Source organism: Neoarius graeffei, chromosome 7 (genome assembly GCF_027579695.1).
Source record: "Neoarius graeffei isolate fNeoGra1 chromosome 7, fNeoGra1.pri, whole genome shotgun sequence".
Lineage (NCBI taxonomy): Eukaryota > Metazoa > Chordata > Actinopteri > Siluriformes > Ariidae > Neoarius > Neoarius graeffei.
The window spans coordinates 13725727-13748542 of NC_083575.1; the positions used below are offsets into that span (position 1 = coordinate 13725727).

At 41.8% G+C, this 22816-nt stretch overlaps 1 protein-coding gene across 1 annotated transcript; it reads left to right on the forward strand.

Annotated features, from left to right (window-relative positions):
• The first annotated feature begins 1711 nt into the window (after window positions 1–1711).
• Window positions 1712–8555, forward strand: dact2 (dishevelled-binding antagonist of beta-catenin 2). The gene is made up of 4 exons (XM_060925313.1): window positions 1712–2195; window positions 5125–5257; window positions 5403–5699; window positions 5893–8555. The coding sequence occupies exons 1-4, from the start codon at window positions 1728–1730 to the stop codon at window positions 7743–7745; spliced, it is 2751 nt and encodes a 916-aa protein (XP_060781296.1). The 5' UTR covers window positions 1712–1727; the 3' UTR covers window positions 7746–8555.
• Window positions 8556–22816: the final 14261 nt, after the last annotated feature.

Here is a 22816-nt window from a genome sequence, read left to right on the forward strand (position 1 = left end):
ACTTCATGCCTATCACTCTATCTGACATCCTCTTCACATCAATCACACTGTTGACCAACTCTCCCCTCAAAACAATACCAACACCATTTCTCTTTCCATCGACTCCATAATAAAACAACTTTCATCCACCTCCAATGTTCTTGGCCTTGCTTCCCTTCCACCTTGTCTCCTGCCTACCCCTGCTTTTTCCCCCACAACTGTTCATTGTAAACTTTTTGTCGAAACTCCTGAAAGAATAATGTTGACTTTAAGCCAAGGTCACAACCGGACGTACGATTTTTTGGCCGTGCGATTTTTGGCATTTCCCAAATCGCTGCGTTTTTTTTGTTCCTGGAGAAAGACGCGCATTGGCCGTAAGTTTGTCTTGCAACCTGAAAAAAACGTAAGCGCCTGTAGAGTTTGTTTGACATGACAAAGAACCTCTGCGGCCGGTCTGCGGCCAGTCTACGGCTCGAAAATCAGAACGTCACACACGCGCCCTCCGTGCGTTTCACGCGCGTCCTCTGTGCATTTCTTGCGTTTTTTGCACGTAGACCGGCCGTAGGAGCACGTATGGCCGGTTGTGACCGAGGCTTTAGATCAGGAAGAGTGAAACTATAAATCTTACAAGGGAGCTTTTTTTTTTAACATGAAGACATTTTTAGAGCAATTTAGGAGACGGAGCAAGTTTCAGAGACATGACATTTGGAGGACAACTTTGCTACAATATTTATTTTCATTTAAATACTTCAGTGAAGTGTACATCCTTTTACCTCATTACATTATTGAATTATAGATTTTTTTTTCATAAGGCAGATGTTTTATGGAAGCCCGTTTCCACCACTTGGGAAAAAAAATGAAGTAACATGGTCTTTAATTTTCTGTAAAGCTGCTTTGTGACAGTGTGTTGTTAAAAGCGCTATACAAATAAACTTGACATAGTATGTCATCATAATAAAAACATCTATTTATGACTTTGTATCTCATAATTATGAGATAGGCTATTATTTCATAAGTATGACTTCTCATCTCCTCATCTCATTATCTCTAGCCGCTTTATCCTGTTCTACAGGGTCGCAGGCAAGCTGGAGCCTATCCCAGCTGACTATGGGCGAAAGGCAGGGTACACCCTGGACAAGTCGCCAGGTCATCACAGGGCTGACACATAGACACAGACAACCATTCACACTCACATTCACACCTAAAGTCAATTTAGAGTCACCAGTTAACCTAACCTGCATGTCTTTGGACTGTGGGGGAAACCGGAGCACCCGAAGGAAACCCACGCGGACACGGGGAGAACATGCAAACTCCGCACAGAAAGGCCCTCGCTGGCCACAGGGCTCGAACCCAGACCTTCTTGCTGTGAGGTGACAGCGCTAACCACTACACCACCATGCCACCCATAAGTATGACTTATGTCAGAATAATGAGAACATGTTCTCAAAATGATGACTTAATATCTCATTATTATGAGATACCTTCTCATTTCATTGTTATGAGATCGCAAGTCATAATTCTTAGATACTAAATCATTATTATGAGACAGAAAGTCATAATTATGATATGATACATCAATTATATTTTCTCATGTTTCATGATTATGATATAGCAAGTCATAATTCTGGAATACTAAATGAGATAAGATCTCATTATTCTGAGATAGAAGTTCAGAATTATGAGAACAATTATCTCGAGATGTTAAGTCATGAGAACTTAAGTCATGATTGTTGTTTTGCTTGAACGAGATGAAGACGTCACGCCCTTTCTGTGGGCGTGGTCTAGAGTATTGGTATTCTTGTATTCGGTGTGCAGTGTTTATTTGCAGGACAGAGCGAGTGGACTGGTGTCAGCTTCACGTGCAGGACCCGAGCATCAGTCATCTCACGTCCGGATATGCCTTAAAGACCTCTGCCAACAAAATGTTGAGCAGAAAATCGGAAGTGTCCGGAAATGCCGTCGTACCTGCAGCCGTGGACCGCGGCAGGGTGGCGGAGAGGCTGCGGGCGGCGTTTGCCGGGTTGCAAGAGCTGCAGCTTTTGCGGGAGAAACAGGGTGACATGGTGCAGCGCGCGCTTCGTATGGACTCGGACCCGGAGCCGGAGAGTGAGCGCGCGGGCAGTGATGTGTCTTTACGCCAAAGTGACGAGGATACAAACAGAGCCGAGGAGCAGCAGCGACTGGAGGCAACGCTCACAGCCCTCAAACAGCAACTGGTGAGAAAAACATTAATAAAAGTGGAGCACGAGCATACATTTATATACTTAGTACCTGGAGAACTGTATAAAATACTCTATAACAGGCATGAAAACCTATATGCATGATTTGAGCACCCTTTAAAAAAAAAAGCAAACTTTTTTTTTGTTCTAGATTTCTATTATGACTTGTACATTTTTACCTTTCCAAACAATAGTTTCCTAGTACAAAATTAAATGTTACAGAAAAATTTTTGTCAGTAAAGAAGGCAGCATATTCCTTAAGAGACCACTTTTTAGACAAAAGCATTCATGCAAGGCTGCTTGCATGAATTTTGCTGCAAAAAAATAAGAAACAAGTGTGACAAAGTCTCTTGAACTGTGGCTGGTTCTGCAAGATGCTCAGTAAAGCTTGGAGCTCATTTCCTTATAAAGCTGCTCTAACTGTATTAGAGACTTTTTTTTGAGCAAAAGGTGAGGAAAAACATCAATAATTAATTTTAAAAACAAACACCACACCAAATATTAAATTGTTTTCGTTTATTCCTATTTTGTTTATTTCGTTTATTCCTGTTTGCTGCTCTGTCTAGATTTTTTTTAAATGTAGAAACATTAATTTCATTAATTTGAATGCACTGTTTGTTACTTGACAGCAATTCTTCTGCACAGTACTCCATCTAGGCAAATTAACCAGCTGTCATTAAAAGTTAACAGGAGTGTCTTAAAGATGAGACAAAAATACAGTAAGTCTGAGGATTGAAATCTATTGTGCGCTTCTTATTATAGACCCTAACCCAGAGCATGTATTGATGCTCCTGCGCAGCTGGTGATTGCCGTAAATTAAGGTTCATTCCAAGGGACAGGGCTGGAGGGGGAAGGAAGGAGTTGGCTGGGCAGGTGGGGGGGCCGTTGGTTTCCGTCTCTGATCATTAACCCGCTTTAATTAGAAAGACCACAGAGAACCAAATGACCTCGGTTTGGTGACACAGGTTTGACCCCGTGCTGTATTCTTAGTGCAGATCCAGCCCTGAACACACATTGCCACATATAGCCTAATAGAAGTGGACAAATGTAGCATTCCTATAGAATGGATATGACCTGATGAAAGCCAGAGATGGCTAAAAATAGCAACTGAGTAGAAAATTGAAAAGCTTGTCTCTGGTGAATTATTTGCACTTTCAGTGAACTCATGTACTCTATTGACTAGGAGAGGAACACTAGCTCCCTTAGGTGGAATTCCTCCAGAGGATGTAGTTCTGCTCAGTGAACTAACATGTAAGTCAAGTGGAGAAAATGGAAAGCTGGTTGGTCATGCATGTGGCAGGTTGACAAACAGGTAGCTCTTGATGCACAATGAAGGTAGTATTGTCCTCAGAATAAAATTACTCTGAATTTAGACAATTTTTGTGTGTAAATGACACGGCATAGTGATGTAAATAAATGTGTTGCTTAGATGTGTTAATCAGTTAGGGACTAGTTTTAGATCTAATTTGGGTTAATCGCCCATATTTTGTTTACAGGTTGTAGTGTGTGTCTAATAAATATATGTAAAATAAAAAAAGCCTCTCTCTATTCAGACATCGGTGGATGGTTATTTTTCCATACAGTGTTGTGGTTCGGTATTTGTCTTGGTCTTGTATTGCTTTGTGTTTAAGTGTACACAATGGTCTGTGTTTTTCTCTGTGGGAGAGATGAGTGAACTTTCAACACTGCAACCCCCAGGCTATTCCTTGTCCTTGTATGGTTAATGGTAAACTACACTCCTCCTTTTTCTTCCTTTTACTTCCTTCTTTCCTTCCCCTAAATGTCTTATAACAGCAGGAGGTCTGTGTCATTGATTAAATATCTTGAAGAAACTGCCTCCATTGTTTTCTCTTTATTTTCTTTCCTTAGTCAGTAGAGCAGTTAAATGTACAGGACTTTGTATATTCACACACGTGATTGAACTTTATTTGCTTTCATATGAAGGCCTTACTCAGTGTGCCCCCCTCCCCCCCTCCATGGCAACTTTGATCTCTGGAAATGTATATAGAAAGCGCGTGCACCATTCATATTTGCTTATCACTTTTTGCACCACCAGCGTCATCTCATCTCATTATCTCTAGCCGCTTTATCCTGTTCTACAGGGTCGCAGGCAAGCTGGAGCCTATCCCAGCTGACTACGGGCGAAAGGCGGGGTACACCCTGAACAAGTCGCCAGGTCATCACAGGGCTGACACATAGACACAGACAACCATTCACATTCACACGTACGGTCAATTTAGAGTCACCAGTTAACCTAACCTGCATGTCTTTGGACTGTGGGGGAAACCGGAGCACCCGGAGGAAACCCACGAGGACACGGGGAGAACATGCAAACTCCGCACAGAAAGGCCCTCGCCGGCCACGGGGCTCGAACCCGGACCTTCTTGCTGTGAGGTGACAGCGCTAACCATTACACCACCGTGCCGCCCCCACGAGCATTTAAAACTAATAAAATAAATTTAATTAATTAAAAAAAAAAAGGATGCAGTGGCACAACAGGTCAACTGCCTCACAACTACAGTATCTCCATTTCGTTCCTGAGATCATGTTATTGTCTGTCCAGAGTTTCTCCATGTTCTCCTTGTGTTTTACATGGGTTTCCTCTGGGTTCTCTGGTTTCCTCCCACCGCTCAAAAACACACTGGTAGAACTCTAGGTGTGATTGTGTGCATGTGATGGATTGGCATCCCATTCAGGATGTATGCCTACTCTACACCCAACTCTGTATTCCCAGGATGGGGTCCAAAACCACCATGACTCAGACCTGAATAAAATGTTGACTGAACATGAAACACAAACAGATTTTATATTTGCAGTGTTGTACATTATCTGTTAAATAACTATACTTGGAATTGGAGCTGTTCTGAGTTTTGAATTTTTAAAGAAATGTCATCTCTGTGTTAACAAGCATATACTTTACTTGTAGACCCGTCTGCGCAGGCAAGACGTTGGACTAAAAACACACCTGCAACAGCTAGACCAGCAAATCAGTGAGCTTAAACTGGATGCTTGTAAAGCTTCTGCTGAACACCTGGAGAGCGACAGTCGGCCGAGTTCAGGTGAGCAGACAGACTTGAAAGCTTGTACATTATCTCATTAACCCTCACATGCATGTCATCAAATATTCATGACAACATATAACAAGTAACATGCGAGATGCTTGTTTATTCAGCATGTCTAATTATGAATACTTCCTTCGTTTAGGATTTTTTGAGCTCAGTGATGGTGGTTTGGGCTCTCTATCGAACTCCTGCACATCTGTCTACAGTGAATGTCTCTCCACTTCATCTCAAGCGAGCCTACTTCCACAGTCCATGGGATTCTCGGCTGTCCACAGCCGTAATACCCAATTGCAAGCTGATGCTTCCCGTAGACGCTCTGCGGACGAGACTTCGGCTCAACCGGACATTCCACGAGGCCTAGGTGTACGTCTGGGTAGCAGTGGAATACGCACAGGTTCAATCAGTTCTGAGAGAGCCAGACAAAGGCCAGTCTCAACAGGTGAGCATGAACGTTAGATGGTTATTCATTGTAGATTTCCAAAGTGGATTTAGTCAAACTTTTTTCTGAAATGGAAACCTTCCATTGAAGAATTTCCCCATAGATACAAACCAAAGAACCTTTAGGTTGCTAGATGACTTTTTTTTTTTTTAAACTCTTACTTTTTGGGTCTTTGTTTGTTTTGTCTTTCCAGGCGATCTTGACAGAGTAATCAACCCTGGTTTTGGCTGCTATAAACCTGTTGATGTTAAAAACTCCATTACCCTCTCCAGTAAGTTCAGTGACCCCACTGTGGATCCCAAATATCAGAGCAACCTTGTATCCCGCAATGGTACTGAAGTGTACTGTTACCCAAGCCCCCTCCATGCTGTAGCCCTCCAGAGCCCTATCTTCTCTCTCATTGGAGATAAGGGAGGGCCTGTGGCCACAGATGCCCAGGAGAAACACACCAAAGTGGGAATTTCTAAGGACACACTTCCCAAGCAAGAGCAAAGTGACCCCAAACCTGAAGGTTATATCGTCAAACTGCTCCAACGCAGCTCAAGTAAGATGAGCCTGTATAGTGAGTTGGGTGTGGGAAAAGGCCCAATTCCAAGTAATGTTGCTCAGGATCATGGGCTTTTTGGGTTCAGACTGAAGCAAGTGAATGATGACGAAGTGCAGGGAATCATCCAGCGAAAAATTCAGTCCACTGAGAATCCTGTGAAGGATGGAAAGAAATTGCCACTAAGACCTGCTGACAAAGAGCAAATGAACCTGACTAGCATTAGGGTGGAAGAATGCAGACAAATGAGTCTTGTCCACAATTCAGAAGGTCCAAGAAATCAAAAATCAACTGTAGTGATGGGTCAAGAGAAAATGGCTGAAAGTGAGCCAAGGAATCAGTATGACCAGGGGAATGGCTTTCAGGATGCATCAACAGTTGCAAAGGTTCCTGAGAGGAGACTTAGCTTTACCTTCCCTAATGAGGAGAATAAACGTAGAGCTGGAGGTTGTACTCATACTGTTAAATCTGAGTTTGTTTGTGCCCAGTTTGTGCCTGCAGGGTCTCAGAGGGTGAAGGTGCATCAGGCAGACAAGAAGACAAAAGCAGTGAAACTGAGGAAGAGGGGTCATGAGAAACCGACAAGTAAGAAGCACCATCTGAATCTGTCATCTCGAGGGCATGAAAAGGATAAAGGATGCAGCACTAAAGCACGTGGAGATAGAAATCCAAAGCAATTTAGTGCAGAGAGCGAGTGGATCGATGCTCCCCTGATGGAGCCCAAACTTCATTCTTGCTCAGAGTCCAGTCTTTTGGGGCCTGGTAATCCATGTGGTTCTCACCTTCAGTCATATCAACAACAAAAACATGCTTCCAAATCCAATAAACTCCCAAAGGCTCAGTTCTCAGACTTGGAGAACATATCTCAAAAGAAGAATAGCTCTCAAAAATGGCCCCATGCTTCAGAGATCCAACTTCCACTTGCTCCCCCAGTCCAATACCAGAGGTCCAGGGAGGTACCTACTCACAGAATCTCTCAAAAGTCAGGAATGGTGCGAAGTTTGAGCGTGAGACCTTGTTCAGGTTACTGGGGTGGTCTTCCATGTCCACTCCAGCCCTCTCTGTCCTCTTCTTATTTTAGCAAGCTGAACTTGAAATACCCCCCTGCTCCTCTGTCTACCCACTATCTACCCAAGTGTGAGTCAGAATACTCTGCCGAGTGTGCTTCTCTCTTCCACTCCACCATTGTGGAGAGCAGTGAAGGAGAGCTGAGTGACTACACCACCAACCGATTTGGTGACAGTGAGTCCAGCCAGGAGTCTCAAACTGGTTCTGACTCAAGCAGCAGCCTATCAGTGGATGAAGATGATCTGCACGAGGAAGATGAGGATGAAGGAGGTCTGGTGTGGGCTGAGGCTACTGTGGGTCCCACAACTAGTGGGCTTTCTGTTCAACACCTTCATCCTGAACCAGCTTCATGTCGCATAAAAGCATCCAGAGCACTGAAGAAGAAGATCCGCCGCTTTCAGCCAGCCTCACTTAAAGTCATGACTCTGGTATAGTCCTCAACCTTCCTTCCACTGGTCAGAAGTTTACAGTATTGTCACATAGATGGTTCAAATACTGGATAGTTCATTGTGTCCATGCAAGTTCTTGGGAAAGAGACTGATGTTATGCATCTTTATGCAAGACACTCCATACATCTCATCTCATTATCTCTAGCCGCTTTATCCTGTTCTACAGGGATCTACAGGCAAGCTGGAGCCTATCCCAGCTGACTACAGGTGAAAGGCAGGGTACACCCTGGACAAGTCGCTAGGTCATCACAGGGCTGACACATAGACACAGACAACCATTCACATTCACACGTACGGTCAATTTAGAGTCACCAGTTAACCTAACCTGCATGTCTTTTGGACTGTGGGGGAAACTGGAGCACCCGGAGGAAACCCACGCGGACACGAGGAGAACATGCAAACTGCACAGAAAGGCCCTCACCGGCCACAGGGCTCAAACCCGAACCTTCTTACTGTGAGGTGACAGCGCTAACCACTACACCACCGTGCCACCCCCACTCCATACATATATAAGACAATTCCCATTTACCTTTTATTTAGACTTTTAAGTGTTTAAATGCTGTTTATGCATGAGCTGATATAACTGCTTCTAAGATTCTACCCATACACCAAAGACTACTCTTATTACCCACTGAAGACAAAAAATGAAGCAGCAAACATACTTTCTTCTTAAAATTATATTTACAACATGTATATTGTTAATATTCTGTTTCTTTTTTCCAAATTCACCAAAAAAGTAAACTAGTAAGAAGATGCATTGTATTTTGTTTCTCAAAAGCCATTTGTGTGTAATTATTTTTTTCACATCTGATTTTTGCTATGTATTTTAATCTCCTTGCAAAATAAACACTATTTAATATGGAAATGACTCCAGACTTGGAAGTTCTTGTTCATTGGGAGGGAAAGAATTGTGCAGTCTAGTCATTACATCTGCCCACGTCCTCTAGTAATACATGATGTCCCATAGGCAGTCTTTTGTTTTGGGGTTCAAGGTGAAGAGAAAGCAATCAAAAAGGCTCATCTTGGGTGTGCCTCTTTCCTGTCACATTCACTCCAGCGTAACTGTGGATTTGCTGGCACTCTCCTGCAGCATCACAGTTACACTTGGCATTTGAGGAATTATTGAATTCAGAGGAAATGGTGGCATTTCACTTGTCATCTGACCCCCTGCTTTTATTTTTTTTATATAGTAATTGCAGCTAGTTAAAATCTCTCTCTTTCTTTTTAATTAAACAGTGCCCTACATTTATAGTACCCAGCTCAAGCAGACAGTTAACCCACATATGATCCACCACTGATGAGAGCCCTCTTCATGATCATGTGCACAATCCTTATCTACAGTACACTACTAGAAAACTACTGAAGCACAACTATGGGAAACAAAATGCATACAAACCAGGCTACATTGTAAAAGTTTACTTTGGCAGAATGACAAGAGTATCAGCAGGGGTGGATAAATCATAAATTCACTAGCAAGCTCACTAAGGAAGTGGAAGCTCTAATGAGTTGCTCAGTCCCATGTCCCTTTTATTAAAGTGCTAGCTAATGTAGCCAGCGAATGAGGCTGTTAAATGTGTTAATATAGGTGAAGGGAAAAGAACAAGTACTTGATAGTCTATGATGTAGAACATCAAGAAAAAAAGTCATCTAATTATTGGCAAACACATCAGCGACAATTTGGATTTGAGTCTGGTGAGTGTCTATAGTATAGGTGAGTCATCTGTTGTCATCTGTGACAATTTATACATATTGTGCAAGACACATTCTTCTGTCACCCAGATCACATCTCCGCTAATAGCAAATGTGTAGTGGTGGGATTCAGAAATCCACGCTATGGTTTAAGCATTTTTGTGAAAGTCACCGAGTTGGGTTTATTTTCTTTCTCTGGATGTTGAAACTTACTTGTTCAAAACCTAGTCACCCAGGCACAAAATCTGCTTACCCTGCATGCCCGGGCGAGTGACTTGTTTCAAAGAGAACACTATCTGCAAAATGTGTGCAACAGCATTGTTGTCTAATTGGGAAGACGTCTGCACAAATTGAGTATAATGAATGATTCAAACGCATCAGTGTTATTAGACAGCACTCTCTCGGTGATAATGTATTTAATCTACACACTCCTGCCATTTGATTCAAATAGAAATACAGCTTCACTTCATGCAACTTTAATTAACATTCAGTAACTTTTTTAGGGCATCAATTAGGCAGCAACATACAACTGACTATAATCAGCTGTTGAATACAGATTCCAACTTATCGAAAGCTATAAAAAGTGGAATATTCAGAGCAACCTTTAACAGTGCCGACATCATCTCAGTCAGTTACGGTCTGTGTGTGTAGAAAAACAAAAAGCATAAGGAGGATGGGAATCACTAATATGCTCACAATTACAGTGCTTTTAATACATTGGAATGGGATTTAAGTACTGTACTCGAATCAGAACGCTTTCTATAAATACACGAATACAGATGGAGCCCACATGATCTCTTGGGCCCTTTTTCATCTCTGTCAGACAGGGTTTTAAGAGGATTAAGAAGTCTGTAACACACTGTCTCAAAATTTCATCAACTTTTACTTACAAGCTACAGGTTCACATGATCCTCTCTTCATGGCTACAGACAGTGCAATAAGTCCACTCCCCACCCAGAAAGGATCATTGTAAATACTAAAATTGCTTTAAAAAAGAATTAAATAAAGCTGTGGGATATAATGATGTATGATTTCATGAATTATTTTATATTTATGAGTCAGTTTGAAGGTGGCTGAAATGTTTTGGAAAGGCAACAATGATGCCTAATCTATGAAAGGGATTTTTGTTTTAAATAATTCATTTTAGAAATATGAACAATTTATTATATGCGGCTAATGAGTCCTTGTAATTCCACAGAACCAGATGCTGGGAAACACATGAATCAAATTCTTTTTAAGTGCAATTTTATTTGGCCAGTTATAATTATATATTATAATTCTGATGGTTATCCAGTCCAATTTTACGGTTTCAAATAAAGCCAAAAACAATGGAGCCTCCTTTTGTGCATCAGCGACAACAAGCACAAGACTTCAAAGACGCTTTTCATGCTCCGCACAGTCACATGCTTGTTTTTATTGGTCATATGAAGTTTCGGTCATGACCCACCCTGTCTGGCTACAGTGACCCTTGACCCTGTTGAGAAAAGGGATTAGAAATGGACAGAATCTGAGGAACAACACCAAATAGGCTAGTCGGGACAAGAGGAGAAAAATAAAGGAGAATGAGGGCAAGGAGGGGAGGAAGGATCCAGCTGCGTTTCTTTGAAGCTTGGCTAGGGCCAGTAGACTTGACCTTGCTTGTGGCTGGCTCATCTCACATGCAGAACATTATAACATGTGCTCTGAACCTTAACTCCTCTTTTGATTTGTGTTGTATCACAGAATATTGTTTGATCTAATGCTATAATGTTGGTTTTAACCCCGTTTAATTTAGCAACGTCTTCTGAAAGGAGACGTTTATTTAACTTTTAAGGGAGGAGTCTTCAGTGTCAGTGCTTTGTAATAATCAGTAAGTCTTCCATCACTGGAGAGTGTTTTGGATGAAGACAAACGAATCTGGTGAAGAAATGACTGCTTATAACTGCTAGAACACAATGGAATAATGGAATAAGTTGATTCACAGACATTCTGCATCATGAAACGTCACTAAAAATTTGATCTACTAAAGAATGATGTGATAAATTATCACATCATTCTTTAGTAGATAAAACATTGTAATTGTTTGGCAAATTGCTGCAGTATAAGAGGAATAAAACATTCATCATCATCATCATCCTTGTCGCTAGCGACAATAGGAGGCCATATTCAGGACTGTTTATTCCTGCAGCGGGCGCGTCGCGCTGACGCTCGTTCTTTAAGTCTCACATTGATCACAGTTTTGCCATGATGCACCCACTGCCGCCAGATGTCACTGTCGGCAGAGAGATCGTACCAATCCTCTGGGAAGCTACAAATGTCGAGGTCTTCCTTCACGCAATCTTTCCATCGCTTTTTGGGTTTGCCCCGAGAACGCTTTCCATGGGCTAGCTCCCCGAACAAGAGCTGCTTTGGAATTCTGATGCTGTCCATCCTGCAGATCTGGCCCAGCCATTGCAGACGGTTTGATCTTATGGTTGCCTCGGTGGAGTTGCAACAGGCTCTCTTTAGCACTTCTGCATTTGTGATATGTTGCCACCATCGGATCCTGAGGATTCGGCACAGTGAGCGTTGGTGGAAGCACTCCAACAAGTGCATATGCCGGGCTAGTGTAGTCCAGGTCTCGCTGGCATAAAGAAGTGTTGGTAAGATTATGGCCTTATAGACTACTAGTTTGGTGGTAATTGATAGTCCTTTCCTATTGAAGCAATGTGCTGAGAGGGAGCAAAAGGAGTTGGCTGCTCTGTTGATTCTCTTTTTAATCTCAGGCTCCAGATTACCAGTGTCTGTTAGATCGCCACCGAGGTAGGTAAATTTCTGTGCTATCTTCAGAGTGGAATCATCGATCTTAGTTGTAGGTGGGTCTTCACAGTTCACATGCATGACTTCGGTTTTTGGCTTGCTAACTGTGAGCCCGAAGTCTTTGCAAGTCTCGTTGAGTACATTTACACCCTCTTGCAGAGATCTATGGTTGCTGGTAACGAGTGCAGCATCGTCGGCATATAGGAAATCACTTAGATGCAATACTGTGGCAGACTTGGTCTTTAGTCTATGCAGGTTGAACAGCTTGCCATCTTGTTTATGGCGGATGTTGATGCCATTGACTGGTGGGCCTTCCTCAGCATGTGCAAGAAGAAAAGGATGAATAGGGCAGGTGCTAAAACAACCTTGACGGAGGCCGGATGAGACTCCAAATTCCCCGGTAAGCTCTCCTGACACAGACACCTTAGCTTGCATACCCTCGTGAAAGCTTGCGATGATGTTAACGATTTTTGATGGAATCCCAATCTTGAGCAGGAGTTTCCACATAAGCGATCTAATGACAGAATCAAAGGCCTTAACAAGGTCTACAAATAGGACATGAAGTTCCTGATATTGCTCGCAGCATTTTTCGATGAGTTGTCTCATAGCGAACATCATGTCATTGGTGGATCTTCCAGCTCTGAAACTGCATTGTGCCTCTGGGTAGTACTGTTCGACATGGGGCCATATCCGGTTAAGGATGAGTTTGGCTTAGAGTTTTCCTACGATGGAAAGTAGAGTGATCCCTCTGTAATTACCACAAATGAAGCGACAGCTCTTCTTAAACAGAGTGATGATGGTACCGTCTTTGAACTCCTGTGGCACCCTTTCTTCTTGCCAAATACGCAGAAGTAGCTCGTGCAGTTGAGATAGTAGAGGATGCCCGCCAGTCTTGAGGACTTCACAGGGAATGCCGTCTGGACCAGGGGCTTTGTCATTTGATAGTTGTTTTAAAGCCTTCTCCATTTCTGCCATAGTAGGTGGCTCAGCAAGCTCGGTTTGCACCTCCTCCTGTGGAATGTCGTCTAGGACTGACAGATTTGCTGTGTCCTGGTGGTTAAGGAGAGTGGAGAAATATTCTTGCCAGCGTACCAGTATGGTATCCTTTTCAGTAAGTCTATTGCCCTCAGAGCCGTTGATAGGGGTAAGACCAGACGAGCGTCTTTGGGAGATCAGTTTCACTGCCTTAAAGAAACCTTTAGAATCATGCCTGTCAGCAAGGGTCTCAATTTCGCGAGCTCGATCCAGCCACCACTGATTTTGCAGGCGGCGCAGCTCCCATTGGCAGGAATTTCTTGCTCTTCTGTAGCATTGGTGGGATGCAGGAGTGTAATTTTGGAGAACCTGTTGGAAAGCTGCCTGTTTTTGCTTGAGAAGGTTGGTGATGAAGATGTTGTTCTCATCGAACCAGTCCCGATGATTCCTTTTAGCAAAGCCAACTGTCTCACTAGCAGAAGCATAGAGAGCCTCTAGGAGGGTTTTGCAGTGTTGATCTAAAGTTCCCTTTTTCAGTTTAAGGTCCGATGTATGTTCGGCAAGCCTCTGTTGTAGTTGATAGTTGTTTTAAAGTAGGTGGCTCAGCAAGCTCGGTTTGCACCGAGTATAAGAGGAATAAAACATAAAACATGGTGTTAACATACCAAAGGAAAATAATCCACTTTGGGTTGTAATAGTATTGTTGAGCTGCATCACACCACCCCATAGTTGATTATTTTACTATAATAGTTGATTATTTTACTATAAATAACCCCATTATGTTTTTTGTCCTCTGATTTTTAAGCCTGAAAATAAGGTCATATTTCAGGATAACCATAAGAATAAGAATTTTTATTCTTGCAATTTTGGCTTTGGGCTTTCTTTGACCTGCTGGAGTAGAGGTGTTCGAGGGACTTTAGACATTGTTCACATGAGTGATTCAGTTACATGATTCTATGATTCCTTGAGCTGATTCAGTGAGTACTGACCAATGTGATGAAAATCTGCAGTTCAAAATAAACCAAAATACAATGATATTACAAAATACAGTGTAATGAATGGAATTATTGAGTTGGATATACACTGATCAGCCATAACATTATGACCACTGACAGGTGAAGTGAATAACATTATCTCGTTACACTGGCAACTGTCAAGGGGTGGGATATATTAGGCAGCAAGAGTCAGTTCTTGAAGATGATGTGTTGGAAGCAGGAAAAATGGGCAAGCATAAGGATTGACTGGGTCTGAGCATCTCCAAAATGGCACATCTTGTGGGGTGTTCCCAGTATGCAGTGGTTAGTATCCACCAAAAGTGGTCCAAGGAAGGACAACCGGTTAACTGGCGACAGGGTCATGGGTGTCGAAGGTTCATTGATTCGCATGGGGCACGAAGGCTAGCCCATATGGTCCAATCCCACAGAAGAACTACTGTAGCACACAAACCGGTGAAAAAGTTAATGCTGGCTAAAACAGAAAGGTGTTTCCTTTCTATATCTATCTACTTCTCTCTCTCATATATATATATATATATATATATATATATATATATATATATATATACACACACACACAGAGTGCCCTCCACAATTATTGGCACCCCTGGTTAAGATGTGTTAAAAGCCTTAAAATAAATTCAATTTTTATTGCAGAAGCATAATGTCACACTGAAAGTTGTAGAAAAATGCAACCCTTAACTCAAGTGATTTTTTTTTAAATCCCTGACTAAGAAATAATTATTTTTCATAAAATCACCCGTTCCACAATTATTGGCACCCATAACAATTCCTAGAAAATAAATGTAATTGAAGCATTTCTGTCATTTCTACTGTAGTTTATAAAGTTGATCAGAGTATCTAGGAACCTTTACTTAGTAATTCATCACATCCTGTTTCCCTGGGGTATAAATATGATGTGACACAGAGGCCTATTTCTCTTATCCACTCTTCAACATGGGAAAGACAAGAGAACACACCATTCAAGTAAGGCAGATGTGTGTCAACCTTCATAAGTCAGGCAATGGCTACAAGAAAATAGCCACTCACTTACACCTGCCCATATCTACAGTCAGAGGAATCATCAAGAAGTTTAAAACAACTGGAACAGTGGCAAACAAGCCTGGATGAGGATGCAAGTTTATCTTGCCACCACACACAGTGAGGAGGATGGTAAGAGAAGTAAAAAGCTCTCCAAAGCTCACTGTTAGAGAATTGCATCAAAGAGGGGTCACAAAGTCTCCATAACAACCATCAGGCGCTATCTACATGCCAACAAGCTGTTTGGGAGGCATGCACAGAAAAAGCCTTTTCTCACTTACAAGCATAAACGTAAACATCTGGAGTTTGCTAAGCAGTACTGAGACTTCAACTGGGACCATGTGCTTTGGTCAGATGAGACCAAGATAGAGCTTTTTGGCAACAAACACTCTAATACATCACAAAAGATGAGTACGCGGAAAAACACCTCATGCCCACTGTGAAGTATGGGGGAGGATCGGTGATGCTGTGGGCCTGTTTCGCTTCCAAAGGCCCCGGGAACCTTGCAGTGGCGCCACCAGGGGGTGGCCAGGGGGGGGCTGTGGCCACCCCTACAAATTTACTGGCCACCCCACTGGCCAGTATAGATTGTAGTAGCCTCAGTTATGCAGTTCATCCCAAATGCACAGCCAGCCAGGCAAGACGCTCTTGATCTTCGGTGAGTGAGGGAAGATCATCTTCCCTCACTCACAGCAGCCCCTCCCCTCCCCCCCGCCGCTTTTGCGCACTCCTACAGCAACGGCTCAGCGTGTGCGCGTGACCGCTGCTTGTACCTACACAGGTAAATTAATGACCTCAAAAGGAGTTAAGAGAGAAGACGGAGAAGACTACCAGTAAGTAAATAAGTCAAAATATTACATATAATACAACTGCAGTACTGATGATCTCCAATATGAGATCCCCCAGCTTAAGCGCATTCTTGAGAGGAAGCAAAGTAGTGGTCAGGAAACACCAAAGGCATTAATAGAGCTCGCCACATTTCTGGAGTCATATAAGTAAGTCTTCCATCAGATGTTTAAACTGTGCAAAATTGCTCTCGCGTTACCTGTGAGCACTGCATCCTGTGAGCGCAGTTTTTCTATGCTAAAGTTAATCAAAACTGCCTTGAGAAGTACAATGACCGATGAGCGTTTAAGCAATTTGGGGGTGCTTAGTGTAGAATCAAGAAGGGCTAAGGCCATAAACCTTGATGACTTTGTGAATGTATTTGCCAAAAACCACAGCAACAGGCGAATAAAACTGTTCTGAAGCATACTGTATTGCCTAATCAGAATCAGAGACTATTGATCCCTGTTGGGAAATTCCTGTTAAATAAAGCAAATATATTATTGTTTCTGTCTCCAGTAGTTGTTTTGTTTACAATAAATGTACACCTTATGCCTTATATATTCATTACACAATGAAACATAATTATTGTGGAACTCAAAATGTTAACTGTACTGTTATTAGTCTGTGCACATTAGATCATTAGTAACATTAAATATAACACAATAAACCAAAGTATATCAGTAGGCATTTCCTTAAGTCTTTCTGATAGTTTTCTACTGGCTGGTTTACTACAACAGTATAATGATATCCTGAAATTATGGCTTTTAGTTTTGGTGTGCCACCCCAAGATTTTAAGTGTCCCCATCTGGCCACCCCTATGAAATATTTCTGGAGGTGCCACTGGAACCTTGTTAGGGTGCATGGCATCATGAACTCTTTGAAATCCCAGGACATTTTAAATCAAAATCTGCTGGCCTCTGCCCAAAAGCTGAAGATGGGTCGTCACTGGGTCTTTCAGCAAGATAATGACCCTAAACATGTGGCCAAATCTACATAAAAATGGTTCACCAGACACAAAATCAAGCTCCTCCCATGGCCATCTCAGTCCCCAGACCTCAACCCAATTGAAAACCTGTGGGATGAGCTGAAGAGGAGAGTGCATAGGAGAGGACCCAGGACTCTGGATGATTTAGAGAAATTGTGTAAAGAGGAATGGCCGAATATCCATCTCTCTGTATTCTCCCATCTTGTGAAATGTTATAGGAGAATATTAAGTGCTGTCTTGTTGGCAAAAGGGAGTTGTACAAAGTATTAACATCAGGGGTGCCAATAATTGTGGCACACATGATTTCATGTAAAAGAATTATTTCTTAATGTGGGATTTTTTTCCCACTGAATAAATGCACTTGAATTAAAGGTTGGATTTTTCTCTTTCTTTGCATTGTTGTCCTATATTACTAAAAAAATGAATTTATTAGAAGCCTAAGAACATATCTTAACGAGGGGTGCTGTATATTATATATATATATATATATATATATATATATATATATATATATATATATATATTAGAGAGAGAGAGAGAGAGAGAGAGAGAGAGAGAGACCTCTGCAGATGCTTGGCAGATGTGACAGATGTGATCTGCAATACTGATACATGAATGGATTGGAGAAGAAGAACAACAACTTTATTCATCACACACTTGTGAAATGGGCAGCCATGCTAACAGCGCCCGGGGAGCAGTTGGGAGTTAGGTGCCTTACTCAAGGGCACCTCAGCCCAAGTCCATCCAATATTAACCTAACCGCATGTCTTTGGACTGTGGGGGAAACTGGAGCACCCGGAGGAAACCCACGCAGACACGGGGACATGCAAACTCCACACAGAAAGGCCCCCACTGGCCGCTGGGCTCAAATCCAGAACCTTCTTGCTGTGAAGTGACCATGCTAACCACTTACACCACCGTGCCACAGGATGTATTCAAATAAGCAAAGACATGCCACATATAATGAAAATTTGTTGAGATATCTTGGAGCATTCATACTTATTAAATACAGGTTTAGTGCTGCATCTTAATGCTGTCAATTTGTCAACACAACACAAAACGGTTGCACCACCCATATTAATCATCTGTGGATAGCCTATAGACACTGAAATGGGCTTGAGAGGACATGTGTAAATGCCAACTGACAGTGGACTCTTATTAGTACATGCACAGACATGCAAGCAACAAACCTGAAAAACATTTCTAAGGAATACAGATGTCAAGCCCAAAAGCGTGAACGTAGACAGCAAAAATTAAAGTCGATACATCTGTTCAGCTGATTTTCTTCATGAAGATGTGACAAAATGCACAGCGCTGTTTTGCCTTTGACTCAGAACTATTAAGTTGATAGAATGTGGGTCACCACCATATTGTTTGGATACAAATAGAATGAGAGCTAATGCTACTTATCAAGTTAATTGTGATTAATTATCAAGCTTCCTTTCAAATTTTGGATCATTATGGATAGCAAGTAAATTTACCAAAAAAAAAAAAAAATCATTGATGTGAAGAACCTTTCTTTAAGAAAATGTTAATTTAATATTTATCGGAGTCTCCATTATTGGTTCTTTGTATGTTTTCCACCAAGGGAAAGTCTCCAGAAAGAGGACTCAGTGCATTTCTGCACAAACTGTTTCGTTCAGTAAGAAAACAAATTAGCATTTTTCATCTTATTAACTTAAAGAAAGGGGAAAAAAGAAACTGAGGTGAAAGAACAACTGTTTATATCTGCTATAATACTCGTCATTACAAGAAACTTGTCTGGTGGATGTTCCACAACATGAAATGTAACTATAAATGAATAAAAAGCATGACAAGTCAATTATTAATAAATTAAAATTTGTCATTTTAAACAAATTGCAACTGTGTAAGAGGAATAAAATCCTTCAAAATGTGTTGTTTTAGTATGGTGGTGACATTAAAAAAAGTCAGTACATACACAATGCAGCATTACATCACGCTTGTAGGTGAAATGGATTTCAGAGGAAGGATGCAGACAGAATTAAAGATCAGGAGTGCATTTGCAAAAAAAAAAAAAAAGTCTTTCCCACATCTTCTCAAGGCTAATTCTTGTTCTATGTAATATAGTCAGAAGGGAGAAGGAGAAAGGGAAGGAGGAAGTAGCACAACAGCAGCTACCCAGCAGTGGTGCTAATTGAAGCAGTGGTGGGCTTGATGAAAAGAAGAGAGGGCTCAGGGGAGGTTGGAAAAGCTCTAGGGTTTCCATTTAGAATGAGGTAATCCCCAACCAAATGGCAGCCCTTTCGGCTGTGTCACAAATCACTGAGTTATTGCTCAGACAGGGATGCCCCCTACACCAACACCTTCTTTCTGTCTGTGTCTTTCTCTAATTCTCTCTGTTACATTCAGTACACGTTCTTCTTAGAGTTTATTATGAGGGGTGAGGAGGGGCTTGTTTTGATATTTTGATGGGGACCAAATGTACCAATGTGGAGACATTTGCTCATACTTTTTTTTAACCTAAAGGAGCCAAAAGGAGTGTCGAGTGTCTGTAGAGAGAGCATAAAGGGAGACATGGCTTTAACCTGATGCCAAGAACATCCTCATCACCCTAATGAGAAAAGCTTTTTTACACAGACGTGCTTTAAAAAAAAAACAGGATTTTCTTAACACAAGGGCAGTACGGTGGTGTAGTGGTTAGCACGGTTGCCTCACAGCAAGAAGGTTCCGGGTTTGAACCCAGCGGCCGGCAAGGGCCTTTCTGTGTGGAGTTTGCATGTTGTCTGCGTGGGTTTCCTCCGGGTGCTCCAGTTTCCCCCACAATCCAAAGACATGCAGTTAGGTTGACGTGGGGCGGCCTTGGGCTGAGTGCCCTTGAGCAAGGTACCTGACCCCTGACTGCTCCCCGGGCGCTCTGGTGTGGCTGCCCACTGCTCTGAGTGTGTGTGTGTGTGTGTGTTCATTGCTTCAAATGGGTTAAATGCAGAGGATGAATTTCACTGTGCTTGAAGTGTGCATGTGACGAATAAAGGTTTCTTCTTCAGATGAACCAAAACACTACTATTGAAAAAAAGATGAGAATACTGTACTTCATTTTCTTCTTCTCATGATCTTCAGGAAATTCCAATCATACATTTGAACACATGATTAGAAGTGAAAGCATTTAGGGAATACGGATGAGTGAATATTGTGGAACTAAAATGTGCATTTTTTAAAAAAAATAATGTATAACGGATTACTCATGGAAAAGGATGCTTTAAGCATGAGATGTTAAATGGATTCAGACATTAATGCAAAAAACATTTTATTGATGATGCTCCTGTAGAGGACGGCCCCATATGGACAGTTGAAAGTCACACTTGGAAGACGCTCTGGACACTTACAGTAATGCTTTTATGGCTGAGGACTACAGTTGACTTGCTAACTTTAGGACTGCAGTTGTCATGAACAGTTTTGCACTCGAGTTTCCATCAATGAAGAGTTATAACATCAACGAAACTGACTTCATGTTAAAACTGTTAATGTTATAGACATGTTGTCTGTTGTTGCCCAAATGAGGATGGGTTCCCTTTTGAGTCTGGTTCCTCTCGAGGTTTCTTCCTCATGTCATCTGAGGGAGTTTTTCCTTGCCACCTTGCTCATTGGGGATAGATTAGGGATAAAATTAGCTCATGTTTTAAGTCATTCAAATAATGTAAAGCTGCTTTGCGACAATGTCTATTGTTAAAAGCGCTATACAAATAGACTTGACATTTCAAGATAAAGTGTAGTTATAGAGTACTTGGCAAAAATAGTTTTTAGACATTGTAGAGGTTTTGTTTCTTCAAATAAGTGTTTTAAAAATTATTTATTTGATACATACATGTAAGTTGCTGTTTAAAATGCTCTGCCAGTGGAACACCAATGGCACCCTCGTTGTAGAAATCACCTGTACTCAAGGGGTGGAAATGCGCCTCATTATCCAGCTTTTTGAGATGGTTCAATAGAAAAGGGTACAATAAAACCACAACAGGACAGGTGAGAAAGATCTCAGGGCCTTTTCCTTGATGAACTCAGCTCAGTGTGCACTCGTCTTAGACAATGCACTTCTGTTGTTGATTGTGGTTTTGCAAACCTCCAGTGCTTCTCACTTCATTGAAAGGCTTTGTTTTGTGTTTTTCCCCCTCTTACTTTCCTTTTTCGTTGTTGTAAAGAATGTGATGGGACACGTCAGTGGATGGCTTTCTCTTGTGCAACAGCCTTTTGTGATGGGTAATGATGTGTATTATTGTGTATATTTGAAACTTTCAACAATAAGATGAGACAATGCAGGTAGAAGTGACAAGTTGAGTCACGTCAATCACTGTTTGCCGTTTTTGGATTGATTGCATTTATCATGCATCTTGTCTTAAACTGTAGTCAGCGTTTACATTGTAAGATATAATGTAAAGACTGGGAAAGGGGAAAAGGGGTTATGGAGAGGATAATAGCTGTTCCTAGTGATGAAATGAAATGCAAATTGCAACAACAGAAATGCATGTGCACCACTGTGAACTTGTTGCCAATGTAAAGACTGAGAAAAATCAGGCAAATGCATGTCCTTTTCCAGTGCATGGCTAGTTTTTGGGTGGCTTTGAGAAGTACAGTAGTTGGGTGGTGGAAACCAGGCAAAGCTACAGAGCATTTTCTGTCTAATTGTGCTTCTATGGAGGATTAGACAGCTTGTGAATGGGAGGGAAGCAACTCTTCTTCCTTCTGCTTCCTGAACATGTGAATAGAGACAGGTGAAACCCCAATATTCATGAATGGAGCTAGGTCTCTAAAATAGGTCTCTAAAATAAGCTTCACTTTTTCTTCTTTTGAAGAAGAAAAGAAGAAACAACTCATAAAGGAAATGTTCGCATGATTTTTTTTGGTCCTTTATGAACTTTCGGTCCCTTGCGTGTAGGACATGCCCGTAACTACCATTGAGGACACTGAGGTCATGTCCTCTGTATTTTTTTCAGAAATTTCAAATTGGACTACGCTGAATTCGAGCAGTGATCAATGTAAAATGCAGCGTCCGCATCCACGTCATCTGTATTTCCCCCCAATAAAATTCACATTTGTCTAATGCCATCTGAAATCTCTCAGCCTCTATCTTTATTGTTGCCGTGTCTAACGCAGCATCACGCGACGTAGCCTATGGACCCTTTTCACGTGACGTCACGACAAACGCAGCCGCCATTTTGGACATGTACTACCAGTAGTTTACCACAGCCAGCATTGAGGAACGGCAGCAAAAAAGTGTTTATTTTCAGCAAGACTTCCATCATGCCACTATATTGTTGTGCACCTGGATGTAGTAACCATCAACACACAAGGCAAGGGTTATCATTTTATCGGATCCCGACGGAGAAGATGGATAGCGGCCATTAAAAAAAATTAACAGATTGGCAGCCCTCGGCATACCAGCGCTTGTGTAGTGACCACTTTGTTGGAGGTAAGACAAATAAAATTAGCCAGAAAAGGCATTACATTGCTGTTAACATTCTGTGGCGGCGAGTGTGTAACCAAATAGGCTAAAATAACCCATTGTAACCTCTTTGTTCTTCTGTAGTAGCTATTAGCTAACGACATTAGCTAGCGTTGTGTTCCTTTGCTGTTGGTAGACTGTAGGACAGATCAGAGGCAGTGTCCTACAAACAGCGCTTAATTTGAGGGGGAGCAAGCCGGAGCGCGCTCCGGAACCTCGGGCGTTGGCTCCGGCAGCTATTTACACTGGATCCGACACCTCTTTTGACTATGTAACAAAAAAATAAATAAATAATAATTAAATAAAAAAA

Excerpts from the sequence above, each read along its gene's own strand:
- dact2 (XM_060925313.1), top strand. The coding sequence starts at position 1,728 with ATGAAGACGTCACGCCCTTTCTGTGGGCGTGGTCTAGAGTATTGGTAT. Across the intron at positions 2,196-5,124 it reads CAGCCCTCAAACAGCAACTG|ACCCGTCTGCGCAGGCAAGA; the intron begins GTGAGAAAAACA and ends CTTTACTTGTAG. Across the intron at positions 5,700-5,892 it reads ACAAAGGCCAGTCTCAACAG|GCGATCTTGACAGAGTAATC; the intron begins GTGAGCATGAAC and ends TTGTCTTTCCAG.